At 35.4% G+C, this 25,819-nt stretch overlaps 2 protein-coding genes across 2 annotated transcripts in view; one reads left to right on the top strand and one right to left on the bottom strand.

Moving 5' to 3' along the window:
* Nucleotides 1-5,023, bottom strand: part of LOC127866189 (BTB/POZ domain-containing protein KCTD5-like) — a 35,530-nt gene extending 30,507 nt beyond the window's left edge. The window contains exon 1 of the mRNA XM_052406614.1: nucleotides 4,670-5,023. Coding sequence (XP_052262574.1) covers nucleotides 4,670-4,864 — 195 coding nt within the window. The 5' untranslated portion in view covers nucleotides 4,865-5,023. The remainder of the gene's footprint in view (nucleotides 1-4,669) is intronic.
* A 6,700-nt stretch (nucleotides 5,024-11,723) lies between these two features.
* LOC127866188 (ATP synthase subunit d, mitochondrial-like) lies at nucleotides 11,724-25,567 on the top strand. The gene is made up of 6 exons (XM_052406613.1): nucleotides 11,724-11,891; nucleotides 21,394-21,490; nucleotides 22,316-22,393; nucleotides 22,950-23,012; nucleotides 23,626-23,807; nucleotides 25,204-25,567. Exons 1-6 carry the CDS (start codon nucleotides 11,770-11,772, stop codon nucleotides 25,334-25,336), a joined length of 675 nt encoding a protein of 224 aa, XP_052262573.1. The 5' UTR covers nucleotides 11,724-11,769; the 3' UTR covers nucleotides 25,337-25,567.
* The last annotated feature ends 252 nt before the right edge of the window (nucleotides 25,568-25,819 follow it).

Genomic DNA, 25,819 nt, shown 5'->3' with positions numbered 1-25,819 from the left:
TTAAATTTACACATTGCTTCAGATGATGTACGCGTCTCCAATCCCGATTGGGCTGCTAGATCTATTTAATAAAATGGTAGCATGTAAAATTCATTTGATGGAACAATAGTAAACGTTTGTCTTTACTATTTCTCGAGCAATATTGAACGGCACATACTTTTGAAAATGGAAGCCGTGATCATTCGGAATTATCGTTATTTTAAATGTTTTAAACATAGTTTGTTACACTTAAAATTAGGCGGTGAATCGTTTGATTTGGTGGCATTCTGTTTCATTTCGGATCTCATGCAATTTTTTCAGATCATTATCTCTGTGCTTGATTACTCGAACTTGTTAGTTTCTGGCCACGTGTGCTACTGAAAGTAACCATCGGGCTGTGTATGATGGTTCGTGGATGTTGCTAGGACCCGTATTGATGATCCCTAAATGTTAGATAAGCATGTGCACTATTGATTAAGTTGGTAAGTACAAAAGTTCTACTGAAAACCGCCGACTGCGTCTTTGTTTTATTATCCAATCAAGCCCCGAACATCCAAATTCCTGTGTATTACCAGAAAAAAATTAAGATAAGCATGTGTCGTCTGTCAAAACAATGATTGTATAGCTTTTAACATATTGAAGTAGCTCACAGTTAATTCCCGTATTTGCTCTCGGAAACAGACTTGCATAAAACATTTAAAATAACGATATTTATTTTCATAAGAATTGCTAATAAATATATACATGTATATATATATATATGTTTGACAATTTCAATAAACAGATATTGGTTTATTTTCACAATATTAACTCCCTTTCTCGATTCCCAGAAAATGACGTGTACATGTTGCATTAAAATAAACTTAAATTAATTTGTTTATTGGTCGTTGAAGAATATTATGAACTGTACACGACATTTGTGTGTAGTCAGTATACAATGCAATAATTGTTTCAATAACGAAGGAACTGAAACAGCGTAATGGTTACAATACAGCCTTTTTTAATTATATTTTATTTAGAGGAAATGTCAATGCAGTGTTTTTTTTCAGTTTTGGGGGAAGGGGTCGGGTCCCCTGAGGGGGGTAAAATTCGCGCGTAAATGGGGAAAAGGGGGAAATTTCTATGCTAAGCTAGTAACAGTACAAAATCAAGTTTTAACACTATAATTCACCATACAGAGGGAGAAAAACATAATTCAAACTCTTTTATTCATAAACATGTTATGTTCAAAGTTCAACATTTCTGGGCTTTTCAGTGAATTTATCAATTATTCTGGTAACCTCCTTTTCACCAAGTCTCTCCGTGTGCAGACAAAGTCTGATCAGGGACTCCAGTGTAGCTTCCCCAAGCCTGTTTCTCTGTGGCGTGCAAAGCAGGTTGAGCAAACTAAACAGTCTTTCAGCACTCTGTTGACCGGACGTTTCTGGCGTTTCACTGCCGGTATTTGAAGAAGACTGACTTTTAAGTTGTACTTGTTTAAAAAGAATATCAATTTAAAACAGATTTGTCAATTTTGTTTACAATAGCTTTTGTTGTTGTGCTACATGTTGGAATACGTATGGTTTGCGGTAGATGTCGTAAAGCGAAAGTCGTGAGAGTGAACTACGTACGGTTTGCGGTAAAGGCTAAAATAAAATAAACACGCGGATGCAGTTCAGGAAAATTGTAGTAAATTCATAACGAAAGACGTATTTAAATGAGGTATTGATTAAAATTGAATAACACTTCCGAGATGGGAATTTTAAAAATATTTGGGGGAAAAATATATACTCTAAAGATGGGGGAATGGGGCCGAATAACGCAGAATATTTCATAAAAAAAACCCCACTGCAATGCCAAGTATTTCGCGAGGTACCCCGGTAATAAAGTTGAAATTCATAACGAAACTTTTAATGGAAATTAAATTTAATGATATCAATGTTTTACCCACTATGAAATGTTTATTAACAAATAAATACAAAATTTTCATGCGCTTTTTATCAGAACAAAGAAATTAATTTAATTCATTTGCACTATGCTAGAATTTGTAACCGAAAATAGCTGTACACGACGCGTGCAAACCGTGTCAGGTTATTTACAGCGATTTTCCTCCTTCTTTATAAAGTACCGGTAAATGGTACTTTCCCAATCGAGCGAAAATTCCTGAATTCCCAATCGGCATCTGAAAAAATCCCAATCGGCGTCCGAATTTTTTCTCAAAACCATCGAAAGTTTCGTAACAAAACCAAACTAACAGCGAGCGAACAAAGAAAATCGTATAGTTGTGTGTAACTACGCACTCGATTAATTTCGGGTTTTATTATTCAGAGCGTTCAATCAATAGAGTCGTTACTGTTTCTGGTTCTTTTGTCAGGCAGCTAGCAAACTGTTTTACGTCGGTTTGAAACCTTATCATAGTTTGAAATGCCCTCCAGCACTGCCTCTGTGGAAAGGTTGTTCAGTCTAATGAACAATCTTTGCACGACCAATCGGAACCGTCTATCACAGGACACATTGACAGCTCTAATGATGCTGTGCAGAGAGGGATGCCAGCAACTGAGTGATGATCAAACGTCAAAGATTGTTGAAATTTTCAAAACAATGGAAGAGAGAGACATTGCTTTATAAGAGATTAAAACAACTTGTAATTTATTTTGTGTCTTCTTTATAATATTTTGTTATTTATATCAACTTTATTACTTAATGGTCATTAAGGCATGCTTGCAAATGATTATTTTAATGGGTATGTTCAATTAAGTTTAAACTGTATGATGTATTCAAGAAGACCCAAACTTCACGACGCGAATTTCCCAATTTAAGGATTTCACGACTCGATTTTTCCCAATTTTGAGGTTTTCACGACTCAATTTTTCCCAATTGAACCGGTACGGGTACTTTTCCCAATTGGACAAGGAAAATCGCTGATTTACGCATGTACAATACAACTGATCTGATTGGGCGCTTATTTCATTAAATCTTAAAATAGAAACATATGCCAAAATTCATTTGATAATTTTGAACGTTTGTGTATGACATTCTTTGGTACTCTTCTTGTCAATATTAACCAGAATTCGCTTTTAAAATGGAAATTGGGCATATGCAGGATTATCGAGTCATGGATAAAGACCGAAGAAGTTGCATGTATGTGATTGAGACAGTTGAAACGTATGTATCGGGGAATCGAGAGACTCGGAAAAATACAACGATTACCTTACAATCAGTTATGAGTTCTCCATGGCTTAAAACTGTTAATTGCATAATCAAAAACGCAATTATCACTCCTCCAGGTGCAGTATCATGCGATCACTGTTTTTTTATACGCAACATTTGAAAAGAAAAAAAACCTGTCAGGGCAGTGATTTTTTTTGCTTTAATTTGTTACAGCCTGTGTCTTTTGAATTGGGAAAATTAGCGCGATAAACCATGAAATTGGGAAAAATAGCGCGATAAACCATAAAATTGGGAAAAATTAAGCATTATAAATAGGATTATAAGTAACAGAAGTGATATTGTTTTTAAGTGCATGTTCAGGGAGTTTTCTAGAAAAGGAGTCTGGTCAAATTGGGATTTTTTTTAATCAATAAAAGTGGCAAGTTTGGGAATGATTTATGGACAAAAAAGACTAATTCAAGTTATATATTTTGTAAGATGTTTAAAAAATATAGTTGAGACCTAGATTTATGAAATCATAATTAAGTTATATGAGACTTCTTTCTAAAAAAAAAATAAAAAAAAAATTTTTTTTTTTTTTTTTTGGAAGTTGTTTTTTTTTTGGGGAAATTTTGGTCAGATTTTGGGGAAAAAACGTGTATTTTTGCGATTGGGAAGCAGCCGAAAATCGGCTGTAAATTTGAGCAAAAAAAATCACTGCAGGGACATGGGTGTGAAATACATATTGACATTTTGAAAAGGATACTCACTTGTATCTGCCAACAATGCTAATAATCCCATATTGCTATAATCTCTGTGAAGATTATATATGTACATGTTACGTAGGAAAATCGTTCTTCACTAGTTGACCGGGAACGCGGTGAATCACCGCGGAGATTATATTTAACGCATTCGCGGTGATCATGCTCGACCTAGCGTGATGAAACCCGCGAGATTGCGGTGATTTTTCACCCAAAATAAATAATGACCACCGCGTGTCGGTGATTTAGGCAAAAATCGCGGGCCGCGTAGTGTATTATGCATTAATAGCACAATTTCCAGGAGGAAAACGTTTTTTTACATGAAGGTGTATGACGCAATAAAACGTTTTTTTGTAAGATTGTTTTGCATTCAATCTAAATTTAAATACACTCGTCCAATGAAAGCTGTGTCCCACATTATGCACTGTACTCTTTACACTTCCGAAAAATGGCGTAGTCATATGATTGTGTTAATGAAATTCTCAAACATATTTACCGACATAAATGTTTAAGATTATTTTTTCGTAAGTGATGTTGTAATTATGTTGGATTATTTGATAATTGTGAACATTAGAAAAGCATTCGGTTTATATGCATAATTGGCGAATCATTGATGTCACCGATATCCACTGCGATCACGGCGAATCGCGGCAAATCACCGCAAAATTAAGTGGAATCCCCGCTTAGATTATCTTGCTCTCATGTGACGGCAGAGAATCACGTGAAATGGCAGTGATTTTCCACTCAAAAAGCAATTGGATAATTGCGACTACTGTAATCATACTTCTTAATATGCTTACACGATCTGTGTTGAGATCACCTTCATCTTGAATTAATCTATATAAAAAAGATTTTCTATCTTTTGACAACGTTGTCCGAGTTGTCATAAAGGTGGTTCCTCCCACATTAAGTTTTATCCATTCACTTTTTCTGTTGTTTTCCAGAGAATTTTGAGTTGAAACCGATCGGGTTGAGTTACTGTTTGTGTCAGCCATTTCAGAACGTTTTATTCTTTGCGAATATGTTTTTCGCAAAAATGCAATTTAAATGAAGACACAAAACAACAGTATTTAACGTCATTCACAACAGTTTTCCATTCATTTCCATTGATTAATCCGAGTCTCGCTACATCCGAGAGTTCTTCAGAAGCGAGATTTACACACTTGATTTTAAAGTCAGTTTATCGATTAAATAAAATAAATCAAAGCACTGAAAGTAAACATTTCCTGCGAACAATTAAGACACATATTTTTGCTACAAGGGGCCGTTTAAATGGGGGGGGGGGGTGTAAGAAAGTGTTACAGTTTGTGACATGGGGAAGGGGAGTGGATCAGGCAATATATGATGTCACACATTTATTAAAAAGATATTTCTAATTTATTTATTATTTCTTTAATAGAATTTAAAAATAATTTTCAAAAAAAAGTGAAACATTTGAATTAGTTTAATGTCAAAATAAGACGAATTGCGTATCTCCTGAATGTTTTATTCGAATTTTTAATAGGCATCTTGGCTGGGCCGGCTTATTCAATAGGCACAACCTCCACACAGATTTCATTAGTAAATGAGATAATTTTTTGGACTGTTCCATTTTTTAGTTAGTTAAGGGTTGAAAGAAAATCTTAATTATAATTTTGTATTATTAGAGGTCAACACATGGATTAATATTCATACAACCCACCGTAACAACCCTTCAGTCATAAAAGGCTGAGGCCAAAGGCTCGCAGGTTGTTATGAGTGTTGGAAATGCGAGTAAATGCCAGACCTTATGGTGTTGATAAACTTTGGTTAATTACCTCTATAAATTAGTTCAAATGGGTATATGTTAACATTTCCAAGCTTTCTCTTTATGATTATCAGAGTAATTGTATCTCCTTGAAATAATACAGACACTAGATTCTTTAGATTAAATTTGAAATAGGTATGAATTTTTTATAAAATGTTCAAAAGTGTGAGTTTGTGACGTACTTTAGAGGGGGGGGGGGGGTCCAAGATTTTGTAACAGTTTGTGAGAGGGGTGGGTGGGGTGAGGGTTAAAAATGGTTAAAAAGCGTGACATACATTATGGACGGCCCCAAGCAGTTTTGCAAAAATGTACATTTTGCTTTGAAAGCATAAATGTAACAAAATCAAATATCATTTTAGTTGTTATTATTGTTTGCTGCTAATATGGTTTTCGTCAACCTCGCAGAAAGGCGTAGACTATTCTGTGCGCAACACCTTATTCATGACAAATGATTATAATGATTATCCCCGAGTGCTACAGCGCATATTGCCATTATGTGGTTGTTGCATTATTATTGAAGGAGTTATTGCCCTTTGTTTAAAATAACATATACATGTACAAGCGTTTGTGTGCTACTTAGATTTTGTGATTCCATTATTTGTTTAAGCCTAATTCGCCTGGGTTTACAATTACATATAAAAGACTCTGTTCGCAACTCTCTTACATGTTTATGGACTTTTTGTCAGACTGTTATTTTAGAATTAACAGAATAATAACCTTCAAGTGCTATAGTTAAGGTAGGAGAAATCAATTTTTATGGAGTTATTGCCATTTGTTTTAAATAACGTAGAAAGGCATCTTTTAGTCAGACTTTTACATTGTTATTATCTGCCAGTGCTATAGCGCACTCTGTGTAGGTTTTACGAACGTTTTTCAGAAGTAATTGCCCTATATACATTTTCATGCGCGATTCCTCATACATTTTGGGTGCTCTTTTCTACAAACCTATACAGAATAATTATCAGCTAGGGAGTGCGACGGCTATTGTAATTGTCAATCGTTTCACAATTGCGTATATTTTCAAAGAGTTTCTGCCCATTGATGAAAATTGCATATAAAAGCTTCTCGGCATAGTTCTCCCATTTATTGCATTTCATTTTCGTCAGAATTGAACGAATACTATTTTCCTTAATGCCTCAGCACGCATTATCAGGGTTACGACTTTTCGTGTTCTTTTATTTTCAATTGCAACTTTTTTGTGTTCCCTTTCGGCAACAATGCAGCTGTAGCGAGTGTCATGTGACAGCTTCTGTTTAAACTTAAAACCTATGTAAAGTTTGCCACAATTACATGATAACCAAGACGATTTTCTTAATTGTACAAACACATTAAGATCAGTTAACTTTCCGAAACAAATAAAAAAAAGGTACGCGTTAAGAATAAAAACTTATGAATGAATAGTATCCGTAACGTGAATCGATAGGTATTGTGCAGATAATATTTTAACAAAATAAGCACTACAATACAGACATGTAAAACATGGTTATTAAAGATGTATGTACATTTAGTACACTTATCATACTATCACGTGTGTATGCGAGTTTTTTTTATTGTATATGACAGCACTTTGATATGGCCTACCGGTATTAACGATTTGAACAGTATGTGGCTTTTATAACAAGTTTGATTCATTCGGCTTGTAATGTAAGGACTCGAACCACTGGGAGGGGCTTAAAGGAGCCTTTTCACGTTTGGGTAAATTGATAAAATTGGAAAACGTTGTTTCAGATTCGCAAATTTTCGTTTTAGTTATGATATTTGTGAGGAAACAGTAATACTGAACATTTATCATGCTCAAAAATAGCAATTATATGCATCTTTTGACGTTTTGAAAACCTGAAAATCATAAAGCGTTGCAACGCGAAACGAATTAATAATTTGGAGAGTTCTGTTGTTGTCGTTATATTTTGCGAAACTACGAGGATTGCTTATATTAAGTATACAATTCATCTATTATTGTAACAGGAAGAATGGCCGAGTGGTCTATGTCGTTTTTACTCCGGGACTCAAGAGGTCATTGGTTCGAGCCCAACGGAGGGTTACCTTTTTTTCTTTTTTAAATTTTATTCTTGATTTTTTTTCTGGAGATTTATAGATCCAATGTTAACATTTATCAATATTATAAAGCTGTAATGACAAACTTCAAAACATGCCAAAATCTATGAAAAGGCCCCTTTAATTTGTGCTGGAATGGGCTTGTGTCATACAGGCTTAATATGCCGTTCACTTTTGTTCATCTTTTAAATGTCGATATATATTTACATTTTGGTATATTAAAGAAGCTTTTATGTCCTCAAAGGAATTTATTATATTAAGTACTTATTACAGATTAATAAATCACGATGAAGTTGTACGAAAATAAGTACCGGTATCTTAGAAGTGTAAGACATTAATAGAACTGATTTGTGTAGCATATTTCAACGAATGCTCTTTGTTTCACTGGCGATAATTCATTAAAAAACTGTATGGAAATAGGCATATGTAGGTACATTAATTGACAACCTGTATCGCAATATATGTACACATAAAATTGCGAAAATAAGAATCTTAGTCAAGAAAGAGGTGCGTTAATAAAATTAGAAAACAGCAACAGAAGCCAATTAGAGCGGTTATAATGTGAACATAATCTTGTAAATCAAATACTAGAAGCTTCTGATTGAACAACTTATATGGATAACCCTTAATTGTGTATATACTTAAATTATATGTACAGATTGATAATAATTAATGATATTGTTTCATCTGCTGAAATGATCTACACAAATATAAACAAAAGAATCAAATCTGTACATTTAACATTATTTTATTAAGTTTATGTACATCAGAAACTCTAGTCGCCATAATAATGTTCTTCTTTATACTTCACACTCCAAGAAGAGCCCTTTGGTCTGATATGGGATTATTTATTTATAATTATTTATTTACATATAAGGTGAAGAAATGTGCAACATAATGGAATTTAGATATTAGATATTTATAACAGTTGGAAACCTATCATGTGTGTACTTTAGAGTTCATTTACAGATCAGTACTGCCCAGTGGGCATCAAACGTTGTGCAACGTTGTGGCAACGTAATATTTAGGTCGCAACGTCGGCAACCATTACCGAACATTGCCACAACGTTGCATACAAACATTACCCGAACGTTTCATCAAACGTTGCCGTTTGGTTGTCACAATGGTGTACATGAAAGTTTTCCCGACGTTTTTTCCAACGTTGCTGCAACGTTGTATTTAGGTTGCATTCAAACGTTGCAGTTTGGTTGTCACAATGTTGTATAGGAAAGTTTTCCCGACGTTTTTTCCAACGTTGCTGCAACGTTGTATTTAGGTTGCATTTAAACGTTGCAGTTTGGTTGTCACAATGGTGTATATGAAAGTTTTCCCGACGTTTTTTCCAACGTTGCTGCAACGTTGTATTAAGGTTGCATTCAAACGTTGCAGTTTGGTTGTCACAATGGTGTATACGAAAGTTTTCCCGACGTTTTTTTCCCAACGTTGCTGCAACGTTGTATTTAGGTTGCATTCATACGTTGCAGTTTGGTTGTCACAATGGTGTATATGAAAGTTTTCCCGAAGTTTTTTCCAAACGTTGCTGCAACGTTGTATTAAGGTTGCATTCAAACGTAATATTTTTTTATTCTTTTTTTAAATAATATAAAAAATAAAAATAAACAAACTATTAACTGCCAACCGCTCTTTCGAGTATTATCGGCAGATATGCACACTGTCGAGTCCGTTTCCTAAAAAGAACCAGTACTTGGTGTCTAAAAAGGGGATAATAAAACGCTCCCCGAGTAGGAATCGTACTTTATAATAATACAGTTCATGCATAGCATCAATGAAAATATGATTTCTTGTAAATTTTAGAAATTCAATTTTTAAAACTTTACAGATCAGTTTCTTAAACTTAAAGATGCATTAAAATGGTAGAATCTAGTTTTAAAGTTTCAACAAAAAATAAAAAGTCAACATTTTTGTCTGAAACTTCAATTGTCGCCGTGGTGTAGTGGATGAGGTGTCCGCCTAGCGATCGGGAGTTGGTGGATTCGATTCCCACTCGGGGAACGTTTCATTAACTACTATATAGACATCAAATAATGGTTCTTTCTAAGAAACGAATTCGAAAATGTCCATAACTGCCGATACTAATCGAAAGAGCGGTTGGCAGTAAATATTGTTTTTAATTTTATTATTAAAAAAAAATAGAATTTAAAAATACTGCGTTTTAATGCGACCGAAATACAACGTTGCAGCAACGTTTGCAAAAAAGTTGCAGCAACGTTTGGAAAAAACTTTGGGAAAACTTTTTTTAGACCATTGGTACAACCAAACTGCAACGTTCGAATGCAAACTAAATACAACGTTGCAGCAACGTTTGATGCCCACTGGGTGAGTCTTCAGAACTACTTTATTTACTGACATATATTCAACTAGCGAACAACGGATGCTTAATCGGCTGTCCGGTACGCACAGTGAGTGGTACACTCGCTTTTTCATCTAGGCGACCCGGAAACATTCTCCGTTACCGGCAGCATGTGAGTTTTATTGGTGGTAACTATACCGGGCAGGTTAGGGTTTTCTCCGGGCGCTATGGCTTCCCCCTAAAACACAAGAACACCTAAAAAAGGAAAATATTTCAGTTACAACTAATTAGCTGGAAAATGCAGCTATTTTTCGGCGTAGCTGTTTAACGTCACTTTTGACCTCACCTGACCTTTGTAAGTGTCCAATAAAATTCAAATAAAATTTCCCGCGGCTAGACACGAATGAATACACTTTATTTATTTCATTGGCTGATTGGAGCATACCACCAGAACATTTGAAACATGACCACGTCTTTGTAGTTCACTGTTTTACTGCGTGTTCAGCATGAAACAATTTTATCTCTAATAAAAAGGCTTGATAGATTAAACAGTTTTACACTCAACTCTTGACATCAATACAGTTTGTGCGTGCACCTTTTATTTTCAGAGGATTGCCAGCGCCAGAGCGTTTTTACTTAAAGGCTATGTTCTCATATTTAGTAATGACTTCCATATTCCTGTCTGTGTACTTGTATATTTAAGTTCATAAAAGTATAGTTTTTCCATATTCTGATATTCGTTTTGGCCAAACCATTTTCAATTGTTTTCGAAATTGAACATTTAACATGTAAAAGTAAAAAAAAATAAACAAGCCGTCGTTCCAGGAGTGGAAGCGTGGCCTCACTTAAATGCATTGCATTCCAACCCGCAAGGTATCAGGGTCAGTTCGCGGACAGTAAAATAATTTTTATATAATATAGACGCTATCGCGTTAGGTGAACTGGAATTTTCTTTAGACCAGAAATATGTTAAACGAAGATATTCAGCGATATAACTATGGTATGTCAATAATAGATTCTTAATGTGTTTTTCAACAATACCATGATTAATATTATTTTTGATTAATTTAACAAGAATTCCACCATATTGACTAATGTATTAAGAATGAACTAGCGCGATGATTCTCGATACTGTTAATAATCGAATCAAATAGCAATGCCCGATAAACCACTAAAGCAGGTTTGCTCGAAGAACGCGCGTATAAATATTTAAAATATGTACGGATACTTTGCGTGTGTCCGGACTCATGTTTTAATATCACTTCCATTCTTCTTTTGGTTTTCTGTTTTGTATCTATAAGTGTATGACCAGCAATATGTAATAATGTAAAATAAGCCGCGAAAATTCCACGTAACATCCCTTGCTGCGTGTGATGCAGCTAAGAACTGCACAGAAAAAGACATTCGCTATTTTTGGTATCTTTAATTGAACTTTTTACCTTTCACCAACTCCAACCACAATCAACGCCGTATATCTTTTTAAAAAGATATTTCTTGTTTAAATTCGTCCAAACTTCCATGAGTCTAGTTAGCTATTTAGGAAGGAATGCTGCGAAAACTCAAGGTCCACACATACTGCAGCCTCAGACCCGGAAGAACCTCGTAAATTTCGAGATACACACACGCACACATTCACGAAGCTCATTTATAGTTCTTAGCTCTCATGTAAATGACGGTTGGTAAAACCGGTTTACCGAGCCTTTTATCTTAATCGAAGTAACCAGTTGGCGACCTTGCTACCGGTCAAAATGGCAGCACGAAGAGCAGCTAAGCAAGCGATTAACTGGGTTGCTCTGGAAAACAGAGTGCCAGAAGCTCAGAAAGACGCATTTAGAGTATTTAGAACACATTACGATAAATATGCCTTGAAGTAAGTTGTATGCCGTAATTATAAACTGATATGTTCGTAATCCGTGTAAACGGACCCCCAGAGCCTATAGCCTAAAATGATTAAGTTTCATATAGCAAAGTAATTCTTCATTTTTGAGTCTTTTTAACCAGGTTTTCCGAAGGAAAAAACTGGTTATTAGATTGGCGAATGCGGGCGGGCTGGCTGGCTGGCGGGCGGGCGGAACAAGCTTGTCCGGGCCATAACTGTCGTTCATTGTCAGATTTTAAAATCATTTGGCACATTTGTTCACCATCATTGGACGGTGTGTCGCGCGAAATAATTACGTCTATATCTCCAAGGTCAAGGTCACACTTTGAGTTCAAAGGTCAAAAATGGCCATAAATGGGCTTGTCCTGGCCATAACTATGTCATTCATTGTGAGATTTTAAAATCATTTGGCGCATTTGTTCACCATCATGGGACAGTGTGTCGCACGAAAGAATCACGTCAATATCTCCAATGTCAAGGTCGCCACGACTAAAAATTGATTTTTTTTAAAAACAAACTTACAAAGGGGGTTAATTTTGTTTGTTCATTTCAAAAGTTCAGTTTGAGTTTTCTCCCTTTATCAGATTTTTTTTTCACAATGAAAACCTGGTTTTGTTAAATTTTAAAAAGTATGGATGAACATCAAAGCAGTAAGCCCGATTTGTAAAAAAAATAAAAAAAATAATTGCCATTCATTAAGTGTGCAGTTGAATTTCACTGGCAATAACTTGTTACTCAAAAGGATTATCACTCTAAACAGCTAATACCAATTAAATTCATCAAAGAAATTACCTAAAAAATAATTATGATTGTCCATTGCGTTCGTCTAAACTCTTTAATTGCTACAAATTGAAATATTGTTTTTCACAAGTCTCATGCGGCAGCCATTTGTAAACATTTATCTATAGCTAAATGTATGGATGAATTTCATTAGTTGAATGTATCTTCTTCAGTCAATCAAATAGCGCAGTTTATTACTTACAGTCAATGAAGCGTGCACTTTAGCTGACGAAGGTTAGATCGTCTGTACACATGCCTGGGGGCTTATCACACAAATCGACAGCTGTTTATGGCTTAATTAGGGACATATGACAGGAAATACACAAGTGGATTGAAACTGTAAGGGGCTCATTTTTATTAAAAATTTTGTCTAGCCAGCCAGCTGGGGGGGCTTTAGCCCCCTAGCCCCGCACCTAAATACGCCTCTGATGCACTCCTTCATAAACACATCCGCAGTTCTTTGCAGCTGATCAGTGAGCAGCCCTAAATGGACGTTCGCGTCAAACTGAGGAAAGTAATGAATAATCTCGAAAACACTTTTAATTAACCTAAATGGCAATCTGTGGGCGTTATTGTTTTCCTAGAGGGGTATGCGTATTGATAGAATCACAGGGATCTTTAAGAAAAAAATCTACATACTATATAAGAGTATACAAGGGATACAACTGTCAAATTTCTTGCACAACACCTTGGTCTGAACAAAAGCAAAAAAATCTCTTCCAAAAGCATTAATTACACAAAATTAACGGTATACCAACAGCAGAGACATTTATCTTTCAGAAAATAATAAACTTGGCAATAAACTACGTTCATTCATCAAATTAAAACGATACCTTTCATGCAAAAAAGCTCAAAATCCTAACTGCGACACAAGTGTGCACTGTGTGCACAACTGAAAACTAATAATTCTAGTTGTAATTTCCATATTCCTTTAAAACAAACCCCTTTTAAACGTACATATTCATTTACTAGTTTCTGTTTATAGTTTAATATAACATAATTATAATTAACTGGGATATTTTGCTCGAAATTCATATAAAAACACTTCAATGTCACAATAACAATAGTCTACTTTCATTTTAGATATTTCACTTCATGTATTTCAAACATGCAATTTGATTGGTTAATTCTCCACTGCATGAAACAGCTAACCAATCACGTTGTGTATTACATTACTTAACAACTTGCAAGTACACATGCTTGAAGATTGTAGATAATGTAAACAACTTAAGTTTTTACACATATGCAGTTACATGTCATCATAAAAGTTGTCTACTTTGATTCATAAATTATATTTGGATTATAAAACACAGGAAAATGTGCTTAACTGCTCAGTATTATTAAATTATGGAACAAAATATGTCAAAGTGGTTGTGCACACTTTTGTCCGAGTTCGAAAATTTTACAGTTTTTCATGAAACTTCCCTTTCAAAGACAACTATTTACACATTGACTGCTATAAAGATAGTTATATTCTGAAAGATAAATGTCTTGGCTATTGTTATATTGTTTATTTGGTGCAACTATTGCTGTTGGAAGCAATTATTTTGCTTTTGTTCGGATCATGGTGTTGTGCTGGAAATTTTACGGTTGTATCCCTTGTATATATATTTGTAGTATGTTGAGAATTTTTATTAAATGTCCCTGTGGATAGAATTAGTTGTGCTTACCTCGCGAAGCATGACAAGTGAGTAACAAAAAGTGGTTTCTTCATAACAATAGTCTTTAAAAAAAGACAATTCTGGGATAATGGGGACCATCCATTTTTTAGCTCGACTATTATCAAATATATATAGTGGAGCTACCTACTCACCCCGGCGTTGGCGTTCCCGTTCCGTTAGCGTTCAAATGTTAAAGTTTTCGTACTACCCCAATTATTTTCATTTACCCTTGACATATTGCTTTCATATTTTGCATACTTGTTTACCAACATGACCCCAACCTATAAACAAGAGCAGACAACTCTATCAAGCATTTTTTTCATCATTATGGCCCCTTTTCTACTTAGAATATGCAGCAAATGTTAAAGTTTGAGTACTACCCCGAATATTTTCAATGTCCCTTGACATATTGCTTTCATATTTTGCATACTTGTTTACCATCATGACCCCAACCTATAAACAAGATCATACAACTGTATCAAGCATTTTGACAGAATTATTGCCCCATTTATTCTTAGAATATGCATATTATTGATAAATCTATGTTAAACTTTGCGTACTACCCCAAATATTTCCTATATCCTTTGTCATATTGCTTTTATATTTTGCATACTTGTTTACCAACATGACCCCACCCTATAAACAAGAGCAGACCACTGTATCAAGCATTTTGACATAATTATGGCCCCTTTTACACTTAGATAATTGAATTAAATTGCCATAACTTCTTTATTTATGATCACATTTTATTATAACTTTGACATAACAACACTTACCTGAATACCACAATGGATACCACCCAAACAATACCCAACGCCCCTACCCAGAAATCCTCCCCACCAGCCTCCCCCCCATTTTTTTTTCTTTTAAACATCATCTAATAAATTACCACACCCCACATTCATTATACCCCCTCTCACCCCCCACCCCCATTTTTTTTAACATCATCTTATAAATTACCCCACCCCACATTATACCCCCCTCTCCCCCCCCTAATCCACCCCAATTTTTTTTTTCCTTTTTTTATTTTTGAAAGATCGTCTAATAAATGACCACACCACACATTATACCCCCTCTCACCCCCCCACCCCAATTTTTTTTTTTTTTTTTTTTCCTTTTTATTTTTGAAAGATCATATTGAGTATTAACAATTTCCCCATGATGGCTTACGTTATACTGTCAAGCACTCGGATAGTCGAGAGGCTGTCCTCTGACAGCTCTTGTAATCTACCCAGTATCAGGTATGTAAATACACTAGTCCATATAAACGTACTCCCAGAGCATTTGATAATTTTTGCTATTGCGGCAATGGGAGTCCATATGCACCCCTTAATAAACTCAAGCCCAAATCTGCACGCAGATTTCGTGGGCATCACTAAACATACATCGTTAGTAACCAATTAAGGAAAGCGATAAACTTCATATAGACATTAAGTTTACCTGAATGGCAGCCTACGGACGTTATCCATTGCATGCAACCTAAAAAACACATCGATATTTCGACACGCTATGCTTGCTGTCATTTTCATTTTGAAACTTCTAACAGTGTAAATATTCGACGACTCAAAACATCGTTATCGACTTAACAGGTACATCGAATATCACAATGTGGAAAATATTGGTGTAATGCGACTTAACTGATAGCTACATGTTTTGTCGGCAACATTACAACAGTTCCCAATATGGTCGAAAGAGCGTATGAAAGAATAACAAAGTAAATAAAAAGCAATTATTTGTTGCTTTAAGGGTACCATTTGCATAAGTTTGTGCTTGAAACAGGTAAACGTTGATAAGTTTTAGCAGTATCAGTGTTCCTAAGCCTTTGCAGTGGTGACGAAACTTTGCATCTTTGGACAATAGACCGCGCATTGCAACTCTCAGCAACCCTTTTGGTTATAAAGCTGAGAGTTGAATTATTGCAACTAGTAAATACACATAGCTGCCTGTATGAAGGATTGTCTCCTATTGCCACAATGATTTCAACTTTTGCAATCGAGTAAGTCTAGCACTGTCGGAGCCTTACAGACAATGATATTGGCTGATAATGCTTACATCTAGGCTAGCAATTTTGGCAATTCAGATTTTATTGATGAGGAAATGTGGCGGCTTTTTCCTTTGTAAAGGGCAAACAATGGGTACTCATTTTTTTCCTGCCAAGCGCCTTGCATAAACAATTCTAAGTAAAGATGTTCATCAGTAAAGGTGTCTCACAAGTCAAACAAGTCAGGAAAGGTGACACTATATAAAAAGAAATCGCTTTAATTTTTACACATTTTTAACCAGGTTTTCCGAAGGAAAAAACTGGTTATTAGATTGGCGAATGTTGGCGCGCTGGCGGCAGGCGGAACAAGCTTGTCCGGGCCATACCTTTGTCGTTCATTGTGAGATTTTAAAATCATATGGCACATTTGTTCACCATCTTTGGACGGTGTGTCACGCGAAAGAAATACGGCAATATCTCCAAGGTCAAGGTCCCACTTTGAGTTCAAAGGTCAAAAATAGCCATAAATGAGCTTGTCCGGGCCATAACTTTGTCGTTCATTGTGAGATTTTAAAATTATTTGGCACGTTCACCATCATTGGAGGGTGTGTGGCGCAAATGAATTATGTCGATATCTCCAAGGTCAAGGTGAAAGTTTGAGTTCAAAGGTCAAAAATGGCCATAAATGAGCTTGTCCAGACCATATTTGTCAGCGATTTTTTTGTCCAATTGGGAAAAGTATCTGTACCGGTCCAGTTGGGAGAAATTGAGTCGTTAAAACCTGAAAATTGGGAAAAATCGAGTCGTGAAGGCCTCAAAGTGGGAAATTGGTGTATTGGATTTTATGCTCCCAAATACTTTAAAATTGATAACTAAGTGTTTTCAAGCTGTCAATATTATATTTACCTAGGTTCAAGCCATAGAGCTGCATAGGGAAACTAATTAAATGTTGCATTTTCCAAAAAAAAAGTTTTTGTTTGTTTGTTTTTTTACCTTAAATTGGGAATTTTTTGGACAGCAATTGGGAATTTTGTAGGTTTTTTGTAATTGGGTAAGTGTCGTTTACCGGTACTTTATAAAGAAGGAAAAAAATCGCTGAATGCGTCATTCATTGTGAGATTTTAAAATCATAAGGCCCATTTGTTCACCATCATTGGATGGTGTGTTGCGAGAAAGAATTACGTCGATATCTCCAAGGTCAAGGTCACACTTTGAGTTCAAAGGTCAAATATGGCCATAAATGACCTTGTCCCGGCCATAACTATGTCATTCATTGTGAGATTTTAAAATCATTTGGCACATTTGTTCACCATCATTGGACGGTGTGTTGCGCGAAAGAATTACGTCCATATCTCCAAGGTAAAGGTCGCCACGAATAAAAATAGATTGATTTTGAAACAAGGGGGGTAACTATGAACAATCAGTAACAATACACATTTTGAGTTGTCTCCCTTTATCATTTTTTTTTCTAATTGAAATCAAGGTCCCCACGAGTAAAAATAGATTGAGTTGGACACATTTTGAATTTTCTCCCTTCATCAGACTTTTTTACAAATTGAAAACCTTGTTTTGTGACAATTTTGTCCCTTGTTTATACCTACACTGTACCTGTACTTATATACCATAAAAACATATATAATTATTGCTGTATTGTGTAAATAATCATAACAATAGTCTTAAGTAAATATTACCTTATTTTCTTTTAAACCAATAAATAATGCATATCAGTATCATCATGATGAAAAATGACCAGCAAATCAATTAGAGTCCCTCTAAAATGCAGCATTCCAAGGGGTTTTACTTAAGTTGACTCATTAAACTGATAATACACAGGCCTTGATACTAATATTTTTGACAGGATTCCCAGAGGGAACCCTACGTTCAACTTTTGGTGACCCTTACCCAAACTAGGGTTCCCTCCTGTTTCGACGCACAGCGTAAGGGCAAACAAGTACAAGAAGCATACTACACTGCAACGCCGATATATCGCGGACCGGTATATCGCGTTGTCCAATATATCGCGCTTTGGCTATGGATCCCAAAATTCCAACAAGCATGATCACTAAATGACATGTTTTAATCTGAGAATTCGCTAACTTAAGCAAAAAACCGGTTCTACCTAGTATTAACACCCTATATTTCGCGGTTTAATTTGGCACGCAATGAAGCGTGAAAAACAGTCGATAAGTGACAGCGTTGCCCCCATTTTTATGCCCCCATTTCGAAGAAAAGGGGGTATATAGTTTTCGCACTGTCCTTCGGTCGGTCGGTCGGTCAGTCGGTCGGTTGGTCACACTTCGTGTCCGCTCTCTAATTCAAATAGTTTTTATCCAATCTTTACCAAACTTGGTCAGAAGTTGTATCCAGACAATATCTAGGTCAAGTTCGAATATGGGTCATGCTGGGTCAAAAATTAGGTCACAGGGTCACTTAGTGCATTTCAAGGATTTAGCATGGTGTCCGCTCTCTAATTGAAGTAGTTTTCATCTGATCTTTACTAAACTTGGTCAGAAGTTGTATCAAGACAATATCAAGGTCAAGTTCGAATATGGGTCATGCCGGGTCAAAAACTAGGTCACTTAGTGCATTTCAAGGATTTAGCATGGTGTCCGCTCTCTAATTGAAGTAGTTTTCATCTGATCTTTACTAAACTTGGTAAGAAGTTGTATTAAGACAATATCTAGGTCAAGTTCGAATATGGGTCATGCCGGGTCTAAAACTAGGTCACGGGGTCACTTAGTGAATTTCAAGGATTAAGCATGTTGTCCGCTCTCTAGTTTATGTGACTTTCTGATTTATTTTGATATTCTAAGACATTTTTATGCCCTCAAAGGAGGGCATATAGTGATCGGACTGTCCATTTGTCTGTCCGTCCGTCACACTTTGCATTTAGATTTCGAAAAATGCTCATAACTTCTATGTCGCTTCAGATAGCAATTTCATATTTGGCATGCATGTGTATATGGACAAGGCCTTTCCATACGCACACAAATTTTTACCCCTGTGACCTTGAACTTAGGGTCCGCGTTTAGGTTCGAAATCTGCGTTTAGGATTTGAAAAAAGCTAATAACTTCTACCAAGCGTTTACACAGTCATACTTTTATGTAGTGACAAAGTAACAGTTGGGGGCATCCGTGTCCTGTGGACACATTTCTTGTTATTTCCAATATTCAATTCAGTTTCCATCGTCAATCTAAAATGTTACATGTACCTCCTTTCAGAAAAGTTTGCGAAAGTGAAAGTGAATTACTGAGAATAAAAACGTGTCTTACTTTAAATTTTACAGAGTTCACTTCATTAGGGGTCACATGCGGGATCGTGATATAACTTGTCAGGTCATTCATGCATGTAGACCTATATGTATGCATTGTTTGGCAATCTCAAAACATGTTATTTACCTACTTATTGCCTTATGTGTTATGACCATTTGTATAACGAAATGCATTATTCAATTGTAGTCTTAATTGCGTATAATTAAATGTGTTATCCAAAATCTTTTCCAGATTTCATTATTCACGGAAAGTTAAGAAAATTCTAGCAAAAAAGACACATGTCTAGTGTTTTTCATGTACAGATGAAAATCATGCCAAAATAGAACTTCTTGTGCAACATCACGTCATTATTCGGGGATAGTGTGGACTTAAATATTTAATTGCTGAATAAAACTTTGTCGCGCAGAGGTTGCTTATATCTTTTATGTTGGTAGAAAATCGTAGAGCATTTTTTTATGTGGAAACTTCTCTTTATACAAAAAAAAAAGTTAATTACCCTTTATCTACAGTGCTACATTCGTTGAGATATGGTCAGTAATAATCTGTGAAATGTACAGTTATTTGATACAGTTTCACGAGGAGTCGGCGTGTATTCGGCTGCCTGAGCGCTGATTGGTTGATGCGCTTACTAAGAATAATTTGATTGACAGCTGGAAACTTCAATATTGGCCTCTCGCTGAGACATTCCTTGAAAACAGTAGCTCTTAGGTGGAGTTTACAGTCATAGTAACTGGTCCAAGATATAAAAAATACACTAACGTTTCGGAAGTTCTTCTTATAAACACGGCAAGAAATAAAAGATAATTACGCGGATTCAAATGGTCAATCAATATGAAGTGGTTTTATAAATTTAGGTTCCAGGAGGATCACCCAGCTTGAAAGAACTGGTGACCTTGCCAAAATCTGGTGTCCTCTGGTTCCCGGGACACCGTTAGTGTCGAGGCCTGATACAGATATACTCATTAAAATGTTATACCAATCAGAAGGTGCAGACTAATGAGAAGAAGTGATGCTGATGATAGTTTTTCAAAGCTGATGATAGTTTTTCTTGTTTGTCACATTTATCAGTTTTTGCTAAGCCGCATTCCTGACACTTTTTAAGTATTTTCCATTAAAGAAACTACATGAAATAATTGATTTGTTTTGAGGGGAACAGAGATGTTTGTATTTTGCCATCTTTATATCTGGGATATCTTTAAATATAAGAGCAACTTTTTGACAAAGGGAGACTCGTCTTTGAAATTTGTATGCCCCCTTCTTCGAAGAAGAGGGGGTATATTGTTTTTGGCCTGTCTGTCATTCTGTCCCAAAACTTTAACCTTGGTTAAAGTTTGATAACTTTTGCAATATCAAAGATTGCAACTTCATATTTGGCATGCATGTGTATCTCATGGAGCTGCACAATTTGAGTGGTGAAAAGTCAAGGTGATGGTCATCCTTCAAGGTCAAAGGTCATTGTATTTTTCTTTCCTAAATCTTTACCCTTCGTTAAAGTTTGGTCATAACTTTTTGAATATTGAAGATAGCAACTTGATATTTGGCATGCATGTGTATCTCATGAAGCTGCACATTTTGAGTGGTGAAAGGTCAAGGTAATCCTTCAAGGTCAAAAGTAAAAAAATACAATCCAAGGGAAGTAATAAGCTTTAAAAGGGAAATAATTTCTAAACCTGCCAAATGATATATTGAAATTTTATTTCAAAGCGGCACAATAGGGGGCATTGTATTTCTGACAAACACATCTCTTGTTTTTATAATTATTATCACATCAGTACAGTAATATTTATATTTATTGCAGAGTATCTGAGCTTCCCAATGAGCTGCCACAGATTGACTTTGAGGCTTACAAAAGCAAGATTACCAACAAAGCCATGCTTGCTGAATTTGAGAAAATGGTATTTTCTTTCTAAACTTGAAGTTATTATATTTTCTTTAGTAACTGAAATTGCATAACAAATCTATGTAAAAAAGAAAGGCCACATTTATTATCAGATCATCATGAAACTTGGTTAGATGATTTGTCGCAATGATATCTTGGATGAGTTCGAAAATGGCTCTGGTTGGTGGAAAAACATGGCCGCCAAAGGGGCGTGGCATTTTCCTTATATTGCTATAGTAAAACCTTGTTAACACTCTAGAAGCCACATTTATTGTCCCATCATCATGAAACTTGGTCAGAAGATTTGTCCCAATTATATCTTGGACAAGTTCGAAAAAGGTTCCAGTTGCTTGAAAAACATTGCCACCAGGGGGCGGGGCATTTTTCCTTATATGGCTTCATGAATCTTCATGAAACTTTGTCAGAATATTTGTTTAAATGATATCTTGGAGGTGTATGAAAATGATTTTGGTCTGTTGAAAAACGTGGCTGCCAGGGTGTTAACTAGTCATGAAAGTTGGTTTGAACATTTGTTCTAATGACATCTTGGGCTGCACAGAACAGGTTAGTTCCTTTGAATCTTAGGTGAGCGACTTTGGGCCTTTCAGGCCTTCTTGTTTATTCTTTTTTTCTCAATTTCTGTCTACATAAGGTAACATACTTAAGTTTAAAGTATACATGGAAAAACTGTTTCATTAAACTAATGAAACCCAATTTTGCCCTCAAAGTGGCATATCAGGCTTACCAATAGATTGGTATGAAACTGTCTCGTGTTCAAGCTACTATAAGCAGTTTCAGTTAGAAAGTAACAAAATACCGATAAATGTGTTATGTTTTGCAGTATTCTGCTCTGAAAATTCCATATCCAACAGACGTGTCAAATGTGAAGGGTACTATTGAAAAACAGGAGAAGGAAAGTGTAAGTGGAGAAATGGAAGTCATTTGACAAATACTGCATTTTGATTGAAATTTGCATAAGCCTGCATTAGCCCAGCTCTGGTAAATTTTGAACTGGGCTTGTGTAGATTCTGAATTCAATATTGTTATTATAATATAATTTAGTTTTGAAGCTATTTCATGATCAATATCTGATCATAAAAATCTCACAATTATAGATCTTAATATGGAACTAAACATAAAGAACGACTTACAAAAGTTAAACCTAACCAATACTTAATGTTTTAAAACAGATAATTGCTAAGTGTACTTAAATATAAACGTAAATCAGAAAGAAGTTAATCCATAATTCATTTCAATAAGAATTGTAATGTATTCTTGGATTATTTTAAGCAAGAAACCATGCATGATTTGAAACAGTTTACATAAATTAGAATTATGTAATCATAATATATTAGTTAAGTAAGACATGTATCATGAATTACTTACGTTCAAGGACCCAGTGACCAGTTAGTGATATGATTAACGGCTATAAATATGACAGTTCCAGTATGTACACATGTACGTTTGTCTTGCAGGTGGAGATGGTGAAGAAATATGTGGCTGAGCAAGAAGTGAAACTGTCAGAAATCAAGGAGATTGTAAGACACTCTTCATGCACTAAGCATTGGTCTTTATGGCGAGATTATTTGATTCTCTTCTTGCTTTTAAGTAGTTATGCAAGAATTCTGGCTCACTTTGACAAAATTTGCCTGAAACTTTAAAACATTCTGCTGATGTCAGTTTTACTAAATTGTTACAGGTACCATCCATATTAAATAGTACTGATAAGATGAAAGCTTGAAAACAATGTAATTTCTGTATGTGCTTTCAAATTGACTTTTGGGTATGTGCAGCAAAGTGCTATAGACATAAGTAGAAGGAATAAAGGAAAGTTATACTGTATCAGAGCTTGTATTAGGTGTGAGAATTTAATCTTGAAAGATGAAAATTCTTCTGTGCTTGCAAACTGCTTGTACAATGCATTAATGTTGCTTCTTTCAGAAACAATTTTTATCATTATAAGTTTTATAAAACATATGCTACAATTAGAGTTAGCAATTAAAACGTAAGGATCTTAATAACACACTTTTATTTTAGGACTGAAGAGTTTTATAAGTGTACTTTTCATCAGCCAAAAGGCAGTCTGATAAAATATATAGGTCAAGTTCACTAGAAAGTACATGACTTCTATGTTGAACCCTCTTTCTAAAGCTGGACATCATTGGCACGGTACCTCCCCCAGAGAAGATGAGTAAGCAGATGTTCTACCACTACTTCCCCAACATGGCTAGGAACCCTAACTTCCGCAACCCAGGATTCCAGCCATTCGACGATCCTGATTCTCAGATTGACTCTCTCAACGAGCCCCGCTACAACACCATCGATGAAAGAATGTAAGAAGTGGATTAACTAGGAAAACTGTATTTTTTTAAATTGGTAAAATTCGGCGAAGATATAGATCCATTAGCCACAATGACAGATTTCTAATATTATAATATATATCTATATATATATAATAACATGCTCATGGCCAGCTTTTTTTGGTCAGTAATCCATAATTTCTTAGTTCGGAGAAAACCCAAGGTATTTTCAAGGCCCCTGTGGTGCTAAAACCTTGAGATTGGCTCTAAAATCAAAATACTTCCACCTACAACTTTGAAACTTTATATGTAGATGCATCTTGATGAGTTCTACATGCCACATCCATTTTGGGGTCACTAGGTCAAAAGTCAAGGTCACTGTGACCTCTAATATAAAACTTAAACATAGGCTCTAAAATCAAAATGCTTCCACCTACAACGTTGAAACTTCATATGTAGATGCACCTTTATCAGTTCTACACACCACACCCATTTTTGGGTCACTAGGTCAAAGGTCTATGTGACCTCATATATAAAACTTTAACATAGGCTCTAAAATCAAAGTGCTTCTACCCACAACTTTGAAACTTCATATGTAGATGCACCTTGATCAATTCTACACACCACACCCATTTTGGGGTCACTAGGTTAAAGGTCAAGGTCACTGTGACTCACAGTAATTCAATTACACAATGCTTCTTAAATGAGAGTTCTTCCACCTACAGCCTTCAGAGTTTATGCACCTTAATGACCTTGAGAACCATCATATTCTCTTTTGGTTCACTATGTCATAGATCAAGGTCATAATGTGGTGTCTAATACCCAAATTTCTTTTATACTTAAAGTCTGAGGAAATTTTTTTTTTTTTTAAATTATCAGTCTCCACCTTATGTTACTTTATTTGATGTTTGTTTTATTGTTTCTTTTCTATCAGACAAATACATAATAATAGTAAGTATGTAAGATAGTTAATTGAATGTTTTTCAAATACCAAATGCATATTCGGAGAAAACCTGAGGTATTGTCATAGCCAGCTCGGTATCTGCCGTCCGCATTGTGCTTAAACCTTAACATTGGCTCTAAAATCAAAGTGCTTCCACCTACAACTTTGAAACTTCACATGTAGCTGCACCTTGATGTGTTCTTGACGCCACACCCATTTTTGGGTCAAAGGTCAAGGTCACTGTGACCTCTAATATAAAACTTTAAAATAGGCTCTAAAATCAAAGATGCGTAGTCCTCAGACGAGTTCTTCTCGCCACTTACCTTTCTTCCTTTTCTTCTGACAAGCTTTCATTTATTAAAAACTGCACCCACAGCCGAGCTTTGGCACCAGCTATGCGGTGCTCTTGTTTATCTTTTACTGGCACCCATCTTATTTAAAAAATGCCTCAAAACATCAATAACTGCATAGACATTTAATTTTCAGCTTGTGGCGTACACCGATGGAAAGGGAGGCTGATGATGAGGCGAAGTATCGACCTCTCATTGAGGCCAAGAAGGCCAAGGAAGCTCTGGCTGCAAAGGGTGAGGACAGCGCAGAGGTAGCCAAGAAGAAGTGATTACAGTCACTTATAGGCAATTAATAACAGAATAACAGTTATGCGGATTTGTACTTCTCTTGATTTATTGCGTGTTGTATAAATATTTGTTTGAGACCTGTACCTAGTGATAGAGACATCTACCAATAGTATAGCCCAAAAGTGCTGACATTAGCTAAAAAGAGATAAGGTAATGTTTGAAATCACTTGTTTGAAAAAAGTGGTGGCACTGAATAAAAATGTAAGATTGTTTTTCTTGTCTTGTTATTGAATGGTTTACTGAGATATATTTAAATGGTTTTAAGCCAACAGTTAAGGCCATGAGTTAATGCACAGAATGCTGAGAACATACCATACTTATTAATAAACACATTTTAGGCAAACAGATTACATTCTTATCAATAATCTTATCAAATGATCGTATTGTATCAATTGAAACTTCAGATATGGCTGATAACATTATGAACACTAAGAACTTGCAGCCTACACTTGCTTTGCCAAAAT

The sequence above is a fragment of the Dreissena polymorpha genome, chromosome 2 (genome assembly GCF_020536995.1).
Source record: "Dreissena polymorpha isolate Duluth1 chromosome 2, UMN_Dpol_1.0, whole genome shotgun sequence".
Taxonomy (NCBI): Eukaryota; Metazoa; Mollusca; class Bivalvia; order Myida; family Dreissenidae; genus Dreissena; species Dreissena polymorpha.
The sequence above is the reverse complement of the archived record's forward strand: the minus strand, read 5'-3'. Positions and strand labels throughout refer to the sequence as shown.